Raw genomic sequence first — 14,753 nt, 5'->3', positions numbered from 1 at the left:
AGACATAAGCATGCAGCAAATTCAAGGACTAGATGAAGCTTCAAAGAAGTGACTGCATTTCATGTAGGATAGGTGTGAATGACTTTGGGCATGAGATCAGTGACAAAAACACTAAATGAATGCAGTACAGTGTCTGTATCATATCTTGTGCAGACCAAACTAGCCTGGAGTTTCAGCGTTCCTTGTCAGTTCATTTAAATAGGCACTACATTGTTCAAAGTGCAATATTGTTCTACAAAACATAATATGCAAGATGTAGCATGCTAACCCTCGTGGCTCAACAACTACTGAGCCGAAACCTCAATGAGCAGTGAAGCTTCCTTGTAGTTTTCATCGTAACCATACTTTTGCTCTTGAAAGTGAACCTCTTTAGTGAATTTGCTTGTGTATTAATTTTTCTTTAGGCAAGTATTTTTTATACATGTTAATGTCTCAATCCTGCTTTCTCTTTCCGGAGCTAAACAAAATGCCTCTTATTTCAATTTGATCTTTTGACCTAGGAAGCCATCATCTGGTGCTGTGTACAGCAAGCACATGCTTCGGGCAAGGAGGGAGCCAGCACCATATCTACATCAGCAAGAACCTCGGTGCTCAAAATAAACATTTTCTGTGCAAATAACTGTCTTTTTATACTTCCAGCATGAATTAATAAGTTTCTTTTGCCTTCACATGCAGGAAGGTTTATAGGAATAAATAGTGACTGTTGAATGCCCAGGAAAAGCCTTGAAGCCATTTTACTTGTACAGTGATAAAGTACATGTGTACTTGAACTTGATAGTACAGAAACGAAAGGCGAAGTAACAGGCAAAATGCTTGGGGCAGCAGTCGTGTAAATGGTAGATGAACACAGCTAATTGTGCTGTCCAGTTTCATTCAGTTTGATCAAGTGTTGCAAGAATTGCCTTCAATATGAATCATTCAGTTTAGCCAGCTAAAGTCGAACTCGTACAAACTTTGGAATGTCTGCTGAGAATTTTAGCATAAATGGTATGTGTGCATCCTTCAGCAGCACTACAAGCCCAATAAGGTTTTTGCGTTACTGTCCCCCCTCCCTTGGTATTGTGGCAGTGTCTACTTCAAGTGCTTGAGGGTATAATGGAGAATGACTCCAATTTGCTATAAATATGTGCAGTGTTGATGCAGAAATGAGAAGGCTATATAAATATGCAGGACAAGAGCTGGTAGGCCTGGTTATAAGCATGAATTAGAAATTTATAGACCAAAGGCAATATGAATACAATATGTTAAATTACATCCATACGTGGGAACTGCCCACATGAAAGGAAAGAAAGTGCAATACTTGCAACCTACCAACAGAAACATCAGTCTAGGGAAGGATTCTGTAAGGATCCACTAAGTGCACTATTTCAGCACACACTGATTAGGTAGCACTCTAAGTTGGTAGAGCAAGCAGCAATCGTCACCGTGGGCTCTTGTGCTCTATTCATTCAGCGTGTACTGGAATGGACAGTCCACTTAGTCAACACTTACAGACTAGCCCCCTAGGGCTGTCGAAGCAAGCAGTATATTAAGCTTAAGTCTGGAGTGCTACCTCCTACTTATGTGGCAAGTCCTCCTGTTTACCTGTTCCTTTCAACTGAGAGCTGAGCACCACCTAGGTTAAGTCAGACAAAGCAACCAGCGTCCATAGAATTCAAACTATTACTATTTGCCCTATAAAAGGGGACAGTGGAGCCTAAAATGACACTTGACTTGGGCCATATTTTTCGCGATATGCCCGAGAATATTGGGATTTCCCATAAATTTTACCCTTCCTACATCACATAGCGAACAACCTGAAAACTTAACACTGTTGCGCACAGCGATGAAGGGTCAGGATTTGAGCGAGAAAACAACACACGACACCTGAGCGCAAACTATGAACTGTTTTTTTTTTCTGCAAGTGAAGCGTACATAAAGCCTACACGCATGCACAGGAGTCCTCTTCCCGGTCTACCTACACCCTCTATTGTCAGCGATTATGCTAATCTCTTTATTGCTGAGTGAAATAGACGGCGGGCTGACACATGAACCCTGTGGGTCCACCTTGAGGTTTTATGCTTCCACGACTTCTCTTTTCCTTTGGTTCCTACTTTTCAGCAGAATCATTGTCTTGTGATAATCACCAGTTGATAGTTTGTGCTCAGGTGTCGTGTGTTGTTTTCTCGCTCAAGTCCTGTCCCTTCGTCACTCCGCACAACAGTGTTAAGTATGTCGAACCAACTAGCCCACTGCACAATTTTCCTGAACTTGAAAACAATTGTAAACTAAAGTCCGTGAGAAACGAAGTGTTCTGCCATGACATACAGATTTATGCATGATCACTTTGCTATATGAAAATACAATTTTAGCCAACGTTAACAAAGAGCTTCACTTTTGGAGTTCACTTAAATAATGTCTGTGATGCATTGTGACAGTACGAGGTCCTGGAGATGCTACTGTGGAGATATGTCAACATTGAGCCTATTCCTGTTTAATCTATGGATAGATGCCTTCACGAAGAGTTGGAGAAACTGCACAATACAATGTTTTATATCACATGTAATAATTATGCTGTGATAAAGTGTACACGCTGAGCTTAATGTTTTAGGAAAGCTCAAGAAAAGGCTCCAGAATAGGTATGATGGATAGGCAACCTTTTATTTGGCTCTCTTCATAGTGAAGTCTGGACGCATCACCTCAGCCACACTTAGTAAAATTTGTGGGCTCGTACTGCCCATGCCTTTACTGCACAAGTTGCCTTGGTGCTCCCAGTCTTGACAGGTAACACTTAAGCACCCTCTCATGCACATGTTTGTTTCAAAGCTACAGTTGCTATAAGTAACTCCCACATGCGATTCTGTAACTCTAGACCTAACTGCAAAAATGCATGCAGTACTACGAGTTTGGCATGGAGTTCACATGACATGTGCACAACTTCAAATTTCGTATAGGCAACAGATAACTAACTGGTAACCTGTTAGAGTAACAAAATGGATGCCAAGGAAAATTCACCCAAAGCCTTAGGCAGGAAAATGAGGTGTTGTGATGAGATAAATAGCAATCACATTTGATCGACTGACTAAAAGCTGGCAGGGGTATTGCATTTGACATGATTGAAATGAGCTGCAGCATGGCATGGTAACTGTGGCAGCCTTTACAATGCCGCACTCTCTGAATTACACTTGTGTGCACCCATATGCTGCAGCGACCAACTGTTTTTATTCAAGAAAGCCAGGTTTGTGGTTCAGCACACATCATACCCTGGCAAACTCACTGATGAGTCAACTCCCTCAGATCATCCCATGAGTCTGAGTGAGCCCAGCTGAGCAGTATTTTGGCGAGTTCGAGCCCGAGTGAGCTCGGCTGAGTAGTATATTCTTATGAGTTCAAGTGAGCAGCTAAGTATAATTTTGGCGAGTCTAGATAGGGAGTTCCGATTATTTTGCCAACATATATATGGTCCGTGTACTTTCGAAATTCAGGTACGACACTTGCGCATAGGTTGGAAATTAAGCTTCTCGCCAAGTGACTACTGCAGAAATGATCATAGAGCTAGAGAAGAACGATACGCCTTAATGATGCAGCGTGCCGCGCGGGATCCATGTGTGCAGCGTGCCAGTGGATGGGTGCGTGTTTGGGAAATTAAGGGGTTTCGACCCATCCACAGATAATTTCCATAATACCTTTCTCCATAGTGTATTATTGCGATAGCAATTTTTGGACACCCCAAGCGAATTTTCGCCATCGCCCTGATGTTTGGTTTAAAGTCCAAGTGTGACAAAAATTATAGTGCCCCCTTGCATCCCACATGCTGGGGTTAATTGCGAATGAAAGGGTGCGAGGTTGAGCCGAGAAGGATGGCAGCTTTATGCGCGCTGTCCACGTCCCGTGATCAAGCGCGCGCTAGGGTAGGAGAGCGCGCGACGTCTCTTGCCCGGCCGTGCCCGTGCATATATGGCTGTCCGCGCGCAGCAGAGTGGATATACACGGCCCGCGCGTGCCACATTTTTTAAAGTAATTTGCGGCCGGTGTAAAGGCGGCAAGCCGACGTGGCTGCTGGTTTCAAGAGTGTTGGAAGTAGCGTTATCTAAGTTTCTGACGAAACTTAGAGAACAGTGACTTAAAACAGTGACTTCCTTAGAGGGGCCAAAATTTTGGGGCGTATGAGCGGCACGTATAGTAGAATGCAGTGTTCCATTGTAAAAAAAATTTTGATGTAACAAAGTAGAGTGCTGAGTGTTAGGTCTTTGTTACATCAAGGTTCAACAAAAATTAAGCGCTGGAAATCAGCGCTGGACGCATATGCAACTCCTTACTCCACACTGAAAACATTTGAGAAAACATTTTTTAAAAATACTTTGTACATTTGTATAAATCCCTACCTGCAGATATTCCTCTGGTTTAGCCTAATTATGTGCTGCCTACTTACTGACGCAGCATACGTATCATTGCGAAATTTATAATTTTTTGCTTTTAGAAAAAGCATCGAGTTATTGAATTTTGCGAACAGAAAAAAAATTGCAACTTCCAATATAGCGCGCTTCCTAGGCTATTAAATAGCTACAATGTTCAAGGAACGTACTGTTTCCATGAGTGGTTTACTCATGCAGTAAGATGTACTGCTCCTACACCTTGTAATAAAAAGCATATGCATCGACACATAGCAGCTGATATATTCTTGCTTATTTTCTCATCACAGAGGTAGATGGGGCACATGAACCTATATGCTCACACAAATCAACGTGACCAACTACTGCGGAGACATGGCAACGAATTCTTTGTTTACGTTGTACACCACAAGTGCGAGGTTTGCGCATTAATTTGACTTCATGAAACCCTATTTATACTACAGGCTTTACGGCAATGCTTGCATGCAGTGCGGTGAAGCGCTCGACAAAACTGCACATATTATATGGTTTGTTTGATATTAACTCGAGATGCAAACGTTTGTGCAGGCAGGCAAGCAATGTTTCCATTCACGCAGCGCACCAAAAGAGCGTGGTATATGCATTGATCTGGTTTCATGACATCGTACTTTTGCCACTAGCTTTACGGCAGTGCTTGTGTATAGTGCTGCGAAGCACGACGGAACTGCACATTATTATACGGTGTGCTCGAAATCCACTCGAGATGCAAACGTTTGTGCAGGCAGGAAACGAATGATTTAATTCACGTAGCACAACACGAGAGCGCGCTCTATGCAGTCCTTTGATTTAATAAAACTCTATTTCTGCCACAGGCTTCACAGCAATACTTGTGTAGAGGGCTGTGAAGCTCGACGCAGCTGTAACAACATCCCACGGTACACCCGATTTTTACCGAGTTTGTTTTAAAGGGCCCCTCACAGGCTACATAACAAATTTTGGTTATACGCTGAAAGTTGTTACGTGCCCTCTAAGAAGTGTTCTACCGCAAGCATTTTTCAAATTGGTTCATTAACAGCAGATAGAGAATGATTGAAGTGCCGCGAACACATGATTTCAGGAGGCGAACGTCGCCGCCTATACAAACACTCTCTCGACTTTCCCCGTTTCGCCTGTGTAAGCAAATTTCCTTCACTGCGTTCTCCCATACCGGAGCCGAGGGGTCGCGCGGCGGGTATACCCTGCCGTCTTCTTTTTTTCACCGTCACCGGCACACTTCCGGTGACGGTGTCGCGCGAGCTCTTGCGCTTGTCTCGTTTCCTGTAGCGGACGATAATGCGCACTCTACACGAGAACACGTGATTAGCGGTATAAGTCAGTGCCCCAGCACTGAGGCAAACGCGAGAGGATGAAAGAGCATGATCGCAATGCTGGAACACAGTAGACAATGACGTATAGTTTCGTTCTCTGCGCGCGTGCAAACGTCGGAAAAAGGAGACGAAACGGAAATTCATCTCTCTTAATTGCTACAGTGCGAAGTAAAACAAAAGCACCCAGACATTCGGGTTGTATTTTTCATTATTTCTCTAAACTTTAATTAGTCCACTGAAGCAACAGATTCAACAAATAACTGATGCTGCCTTGAATCTAAGTCACGTGTTACTCTGAGTGCCATCACAGCACAGCCTGTGCTCCTATGCAGCATCAAAGTTACGGGCATTCATCTGCTTGCTGCTGCGATAACATTATGACACTTGAACTCAGAGGTACGATTTTTGTTGTGTGAGGTTATAGATAGCCAGTAGGCTACTTGTCTGATGTTAAATGCTATGACCCACTGGCAATCCACGATGCACTCAATGAAAACGTTTTTATGCTGTGTGCGGCGTGACTCACCAGTGACCCACACGCAAGAATTCTCGCTCTTGTGTTGCCATCTAAGGTTTGAAATTGCAACAAATATATCTTTTTACTGCACTGGTCATGGGGTGGCATGTTTGTTTCGGAGGGTGGAGTGGCGGCAAATTTCTCAGTTGGGTTTCTTGCAAACTTTTCGCCGCAGTTCTTGAAATACGTGCCGTTGGAATAAGTACCTGCATTTTTCTTGCTACTCCCAAACTTTTCAGCGTGTCTCATAGATAGATCCTCATGCCCCTTATGGATGCAAAAAAAAAAAGCACAATGCAGACGAAACAAATAAACTTCGTTTTGGGCCAGAAGAATGCACCAGCAACTTCGCGATCACCAGCGGATGAGTCAAGTGCTTCAGTGTCAGATGTTCAGCAGTGGACAGACAGTGAAATCAGTGAGAAAGATAGTGTTTACGAACCATCACAGACCTCAGCCAGCATGTCGAATGGAGAGCCAGACCTGACTGATGATTCTGAGGTGAATGATTCAGGATACGATGCTCTCATTTCTCTCAGCCCATCTCTAGAGAAATGGACACCAGCAACAACCACTTCGCCTAGTGTGACACCACACTCTAGGCCGCCCACTATCATTCAGTTGCCATCTAGCCGTTATGCCCCATCTTTATGTTCACTGTTTATTACGGATGACATTTGGCAAATGATGGTCAATGAAACAAACAGGTTTACACAACAAGTGTTGAAGTCAACTACTCCTATATCTAAATCACGGTTGAAAAATTGGACGGAAACCAATGCCAAAGAAATTAAAGCATTTATTCGAATACTGATTTGTATTGGTCTCCTCTGTCTTCCTACTCCCAAATCTAAATCAAAGTTGAAAAATTGGATGGAAACCAATCTCCAACAAACGAAAGCATTTGTTGGAATACCAATTTGTATTAATCTCGTCCATCTTCCTATCTGAGTCACTACTGGGCAAAAAGTAACCTGTATGGTGTTGAACTCATTCGTCAAAATATGAGCCGTGACCGCCTTTTCCCTACTTTTGAGGTTCCGGCATTTTACGGACAATTAACTGGTTGCAGAGTTGCAGGATCATGTCTTTAAGATTCATCCTCTGGTAGAGAAATTGAACCAAAATATTTGCCACTGTGCTTGAGCCGGGAAAGGAGGTTGTGATAGATGAAACAATAGTGCCATGGCGTGACAGAATTTCGTTCTTACAGAGTCAGGCTGTTCAAGGCATGTACCAAAGACGGTTACAGGCTAAAGGTTGATGTATATGCCGGAAAGTGTGACTGAACAGTTGGCATCGGACATGCCGAAGATGTATGCTTGAAACTCCTGCAAAATTACAAGGAAGTCGCGTGCCCGCTGTACGTAGACAACTTCTACATGAGCTTGCCGCTCACTCTTCACCTTCTAAAGGAAGACACTTTCATTCGTGGCACAGTTCGCTCAGTGAGGAAAGGGCTGCCAAAAGATCTCACTGAAGTAAAGGTTGCAAATGGCAGTGTTACCGGACTTCAGTCCAAAAATGGAGTGAAGGCACTGAAGTGGATGGACAAGAGGCCTGTTCTGATACTCACACCTGTCGCCAAATATGAAGCAACTTTGGTGGACAGTGGGAAGAAAACAAGGGACGGCGCACCAATCATGAAACATCAGGCCGGTCTCGATTACAATGCAGCAAAAAAGGGCGTCGACTATAGTGACCAAATGACGTTATACCACAACTGCTTTAGAAAAGGACTCAAGTGGTACAGAAAGGTAGCTGTTGAGTTGCTTGTTGGAAGTGCCATCATAAATGCGTGGAACATTCGTGGCATGCTTGAAGGAAACTCTACGCCAATTATAAAATTTCAGATGAACTGGCTCATTCACTGTTCGGCCCTCGTCAAGACAACATCGAAGAAACTCATGGGAGAAGTGTCCACATGCTAAGAAAAACTGGCACATCGGCACACGACACTCAGTGGCACTGCACTGGCTGCTATGCGGCCAACAGTACCAGCAATAGCCCAAACACTATGGTGAGAGTGAGAAAAGTGACCACTTTCTGTGAATAACGCTTCGGCAAGCCATTCATCTGTTTGTTGTGCTTTAATTCTAAGCACAAGTAACCTGAGAAGCAAGCTAGCTTCAACTGTAAAATGAGTAGGATGAAAACTTCAGCACATGGCTAATGTTCATACTAAATTTTAACCTTTCTCTGACTAATAAATATTTCTAACACAGGAACTGACTTCTTGTCTTTTCTAATGGCAAGCACTTTGTAGTTCAACATAGGTTTCTAGCATCTTGAATCCATTGAGGGGCTACAGAATGTATTAAAGAAAGATAAAAATGCATAATGTTGTGCTGAATGTGATCAAGACACATGTACAAGAAACTATAGTTATTAGTTCGATGAGGACAGTAATGTGCTTTAGCAAGTTAGAAATTTGTTACCAACTTGCCCACATTCACATCTTAACAGATTTAACAATGTTTCCACTACGTGGAGAACCTTGATCTACAGTGCTTTTATCATCCTGAAGAAGGTTGGTGTTCCTATTATAACACGTGTACTTAAGAAGCTCAATCTCTCAGGATTTCATGTTGTTTTACTTGACATAAGCTTACGAGGCTTACAGATTACGTGGTCGTATCTCAACGTAAACACTAACTTCCTTTTCAATGATTTTCATTTCTGTAAAAGCACAGTAAATTTCGTCAGACGAGAAGTGCAAATGCGTTTTTTATTCTTTCATACTTGGTGCTTGCTATTATACAACTTACTTATATTACAACTTGCTTGTTTAGAAAACTCATAAAAACACTCCCCCCACCTTTTTTTTTTCTTCTTTTACTTTCAATTGACTCTGACTTTCATTATGTTAATAAACTTCAGAAGAGCTTGCTCTCAGGCTAGTTTGTACACACTGCTAAGAATGAAAAAATGGAGAGAAATTGGGACAAGAAAGAAAGGCCTACAGAATGCTGATTTGCGCACGGCAATTTATATCAAGGATGGGGTGCTGGACTAGGGAAGCTAAGAAGCCGCCACAACAAACTAGGGGAGCTAGGTAAATGGCTTCAATGTCCACACAGAAACATAAATATAGGCATGTTAGAGAATGCTGTGTCATTCAACAACCCAGTGAATGTTGAAAAGTGGGACAGTGATTAGCTGAAAAGAGTTTCAGAGAGCTCCAGGGAGTGGGGAGATGGATACGGTAAGGGGGCTAGGGTGGTGACGCGCATTAAGGGCATCAAGAATGAAGTGAAAAATTATGGAACATAGGGGGATTGTCTCATCACTGCTCGATCGCTCTACACCAGATAGCCGTGGCCAGTTGCCTTAGCCGAGATTCACCTACCCTGTCATAGCATGTGCTGTGCTTGCTGCTCTGCAGTCTTTAAAATAGGCAGGTGTCAGGGAAGCATGCCCATAATGCCTGCAATTAAGTAATAGGCGACTTGCAAAATAGTGCCCGCTCTCTTCCATACACAGCCATGGCTGAACCACTCACTAGCAAATCTGGTAAGAAAATAACGCTGACCTCCACTGTTACTTGGGCTGCAACAAGTCTGGGCGGCAAACAAGGAGACACAAGACAGAGCGCTGTCATGTTTTTAGCACAGCTCGCTTTCCTAAGTAATGTACCAACAACGTCATAATATACATTATATAAATACATCAATTTGTAAACAAAACATTATTTTTAATATAGTCATTTTTAAAAACAGCACAAGGATGATAGCATAATTTTAGGCGTAGTGGCTGCATGCCTTAGCAATGAAAAACTTTTGTCAGAAGTTAAGCAAAGTTGTTTTGGCAACGTAAAAATGTGCATTCTCATTGCTAAAGCATTCCTGTCCAGGGAGTGCTAGGAGTTTGTCTTGGTGTGATGTAAAACCCTCCACACATTTATATAGTGCAAGAGAGAGAGGTGATGGGGGAGTGGTAGTGGCCAGTGGAGAATCCTTCCCTGAAATAAATTTCTGGCTACGTCACTGAATGTCTGCAATGCCTTGTAATAGCAATAGGTCTTCGATGGAAACACTATAGATGATACCAGTGAACCTATTGAGCCTATTCCTGTTTAGTGAGATGATGGATGTTTTCCCAAAGAATTATATAAACTGTACAATGGAATGTTTTGTACCACCTGTAATAACCATGCTGCAAGAAAAAACAGAAAGGCTGAGCTTAAATGTTGTAGGAAATCTCTCAAGAGGCTCGAGGATAGGTATAGATGACTAACTCCCGTATTCTCCACTCAACACTCCACCTGGATTCAAATGCACAGCAGCCCCGCTCCTTGACAGAGGCGGTTGCTTAGCTTTAATTAAACTTCATGTCAATTACTGTGAAACACAGCGTCGTCTTCAGTCTAGGGGTGGCACTGCGCTCAGCTCAGTGGAATGAAGCTTCCAGCCATAGATGGTTTCAGAATACAGGGTAAGTGACCTCACATTTTACTCTCTTCGTCGTGAAGTCTAGACACCAAAGCCTCGGTTTGAACAAGTAATGCTTTAAGCGCTCTCTCATGCATATGTTTGCTTTAAGGCAGAGTCAGCTTACTATTTCCTGCTTCTCCCACATGGAAATGACACAAAAATATCTCAATAAAATGATTGTGATTTAAGTGGTACACACTCTCTGCAATGTGATTAAATGTTTGTAATAAAAGAAGCACTACTCATGTGCTGGTCAGCATCTGCAGCAATATGTTCACCAAGATATTTTTTTTGTCTCAATATATTCGATATTGTTGCAAATTTAAGAGGTTTTGCAGCTAACATGTAGCTGTTTACTTGTGTCTCAAGAACATACAGCTTTAGGTGAGAGGAGAGCTATATTGCATGAGACAAAGGAACATTTTTAGACTGCTTGTTTTATTTTTGTGCGAAAAACAATTGTGAAGGTTTTAATTGCAAAGTAATACAGTAGGTGTTGGCAACGCGAACAAGCCATGCAAAGTGTATGCATTAGAAATGAACTATCCAGATGAGGACCCCCCACCCACTGATATATGTCAATGCTATAATATCAAATGCTGTGACATTTAACACATATGGTAACTAAAAAAAAAGGATAACTAAAGCAAGAGCAGCATTAATAAAACAACAATATCAACTGCAAAATTTATATAATTTTTCTCAAAACTTTTATCTTCACATAAACTGTGGCCTCACACACTGTGGGCACCTTTGCTAACAACCTTCACATTTCACTAGTGCTAATTCTAGCTTCCCTCTAGCTTCTAGCTTGATTCTAGCTTCTAGCTCAACTGCAATGTTTTGAACGTCAGGGCATGTGCAAGTGAAAATTAGTTTGTGATGGCCATGTGGATCTGTTTCTCTGCCTGAATAATAGGGAGAGGAGGGCAATATAATTGCCTTGAGAACTATTAAGCAGAAGCAGCATGGTGGATGAGGAGCAGTGGCTGGGATAAAACATTTCAGGAGTTCAATGTAGTAAGGATACAGGAGTAATATGATTAACTTCGCAAGAATATGAGGCCATTATAACACTAAGGGAAACAGACTGGCCCATTACAATGAATATTCAAATATTGTAACTGATCTAGAACACCTTGCACGGCTGCTGTAATTAGGAAAAAAAAAAGTAGCATTGTCTTAAAAAGACAGCTTTTTTGTTTGTTTACTCTGCTATGCCACTGCACACATTATTACTATTACTTTTTTTTCTTTTGGAACAGAAAGTCACCATATGCCTGGAGGTTTTAGATCACCTTATTGGTGTGCTCCCGATATATGAACAGTTCGAAAACATTAACATTGTTGCTTGGTTTATTGCCCAAGTAGACTGGCACGGAACGACTGACTAAGGAAGCAGGCATGTGAATATGCACACCCTGTATCCAATCAACCCCTATATCAATCAATTTTGTACAATTAGACCTCCATATATTGAACTTTAATGTAACAAACCGTTTTACTTTGCAGAACTTATTTGGTGTGCATATAGAAATCTTCAATTTATTGTATTAATTTCTGTTTATCTGCAATTTCAATTTACTGAAATTATAAATTCTTCTAAAATTTAAATGAGCATATGTGTTGCATTTGAACTGTAAATTCTATAGACGTACAAGCGCTTTTCGGGAGTAAAGCTTCACGATTTCCTTCCCAAGTTTAGTCGACTTAAGGACAAAATTCTGCAGCAAAGTTATAAAACGACCACAGGTGACAAGCAGCTGAATGCGAGGTATCTGGTACAGACCGACGGGGGAAAACTTACAAATCACAATAGCACACATTCAGGCGAGTATGTAAACAGGCGAACTAAGCAGGGAACAAAAACAACACAGCACTGCTTTCATAGGTCCCGAATGATCAGAGTTTCGTCAGAGTTGGTGCAAGCACGCATCCGCAGACAAAACGGTTCCCACCGTGGATTGCCCAATACTTCGAGAGCTGACGCCTACACAACCACCGGGGTAGGTTATAGCACTTGTTTCTGCTCTGATCGTATAGTGTTCGAATGATGTCGCGACAACGCAAGTACTTGCAATAGGGGCGACGACCTTCCACAACTCCAGAACATCACAAAAGACCGTTTGCACATGTACTAAACAGCCAAACAAACTAACCACGGCAGCGAATACCACTTAAATCGAAAATACAACGCAGAAACACCTTGAAAAGGTTTCATCATAGAGAAAGGTTACGCCCTGTTTCACAGACGCCCACAAGAAATTCAAGAAATGTCCAAAGCGCACTACCGCCGCCTTTTAAAAATCCAACGGGAGCCAAGCCAAATCAGTAACAAGTTGGCTATTTGGGTGAACGCAACGCACCCGTTCGAACCACCGGGTACGCGCAACGCCGGCCCTTCAAGATGTCTTGTCTCTCCGAGAACGATGCCAATCCGAAGTCACAATATACCGGCATTCCCATGCATACCACAGCGCAGCAGCGCCAGATTTCCCTCTAGGAAATGTCTATGGTAATGTAGTGAGAAACTCATAGAGTTTCTCACTATAACACCTAGAGGGTAATCTGGCGCCACCGTCTATGGGAGTTCCTTACGGGAGCACCGTGCCGTCATGGGAATGACGGTATATGTGTCTGCGAGGCTCGTGTTGGCTGGTGTTGTAAGAGGCTTCGTCTAAAACGTGGATATGGCTACGCAAATAACGCGGTCTCAAAGTAAAATCTTCATAAAATGTTTCCATTCACGCATATTACATCTTTACTCACCCACAATGCATGACCAAGCGAAGAAAAGCAAGAACAGACGACCAACTGTTTCAAAGCGTGCGCGAACCTTGTCGTCTGTCCTCCAACTTTAGCGGCCCGCTGATACTTTTTACGTAACATGTAGTCGTACACACAATAACAAGTTCTCATAGTTAAATAAAACATGTTTTCGCGCTATAATAAAGCTAAAACAGATTTTCACGTGCTGTTTTAGTAGAAAGTGAATCATTGTGACAGACGCAGCGGTACTTGCAAAGCTCGTCTTCAAGGTGTCCTGTCTCTACGAGAACGATGCCAATCCGAAGTCACAATATACCAGCATTCCCATGCATACCACAGCGCAGCAGCGCCAGATTTCCCTCTAGGTAATATAGTTAGAAACTCTATGGAGAAACTTTATGCTATGGCCTAGAGTCACTGGTGACTCTACTATGGCCCAACCAACAGCGCCGCCGACTGCGACGGTGCTGCCACAAATCTATGCGGATGTCGTCAGAGATCTTGGAGGCCTAGCATCCGTTTTGTAAAGCCCATGACGACGGCAGACCTACCGGCGAGATTGTCCAGAGCACCATACAGGTAGCTACGTCAATTTTTCGAGTCAGACAAGCATCTCCTTGAGAAACTCTGGAAGCCAGAGATCTACGCGCAGAGAAATTTCTCTGGGCCGTTGGAGCCGCATGCAGCACTCACTTGATGGCGACTACTTCACCACGCTGCACCTCACAGCTTCGCGACGCCCACCGGTTGAGGAGCACGTAGTCGGAGAATGCCTCGGGCTCCGGGTTCAGCTCCGGCTGCATAGAGACGCCTTCGACCTTGGCGACGTACGCGACGCAGTCAAGAAACGCCACGGCCACGGGAAGGCCGAACGCGGCGCGACGGAATACCAGAAAGAACCGCTGACCCCACATCGCTGCCTCTCGGAGATCTAGCTGGGGCCACGAGGAGCTGTTCGGCTCAGCATCACCGCTGTGCTCTTCGCGGAACGAACGCCTGCTGCATCCCGGTTTTGCTGCATCAGCCGGCGCTGCGTCAGCTGGGAGCTGCCATTTTGCTCAACGGCGCTGCTGCGGTTGATGCCGATCGAGCTTGTGCATCTCCGAAAACGAAACAGCCGCGTATAACCGCAGCTACCCCACAGAACGCTACCCCGTCTCATGTTGGTCCCCTCCGTGCAGCGCAGTCAAAGCTTAAATCATAGAGGGAAATCGTGTCAGACAATGCATTTCTTTCTCTATGGACAATGCGGGGAATGAACACGTAGCCTATGGACATGACCGCCTGGTAAACTGCCGTTGAACGCGGTTAAACTTCC

At 43.4% G+C, this 14,753-nt stretch overlaps 1 protein-coding gene across 1 annotated transcript in view; it reads right to left on the bottom strand.

Annotated features, from left to right (window-relative positions):
* The window catches only part of LOC142567839 (mitochondrial inner membrane protease subunit 2), a 55,890-nt gene extending 41,137 nt beyond the window's left edge, over positions 1-14,753 (bottom strand). Inside the window, exon 1 of the mRNA XM_075677992.1 lies at positions 14,129-14,753. Coding sequence (XP_075534107.1) covers positions 14,129-14,349 — 221 coding nt within the window. The 5' untranslated portion in view covers positions 14,350-14,753. The remainder of the gene's footprint in view (positions 1-14,128) is intronic.

This window comes from Dermacentor variabilis, unplaced genomic scaffold, assembly GCF_050947875.1.
Source record: "Dermacentor variabilis isolate Ectoservices unplaced genomic scaffold, ASM5094787v1 scaffold_14, whole genome shotgun sequence".
In the NCBI taxonomy this organism is placed as follows: Eukaryota; Metazoa; Arthropoda; class Arachnida; order Ixodida; family Ixodidae; genus Dermacentor; species Dermacentor variabilis.
This window is presented reverse-complemented; position numbering and strand designations above follow the sequence as displayed.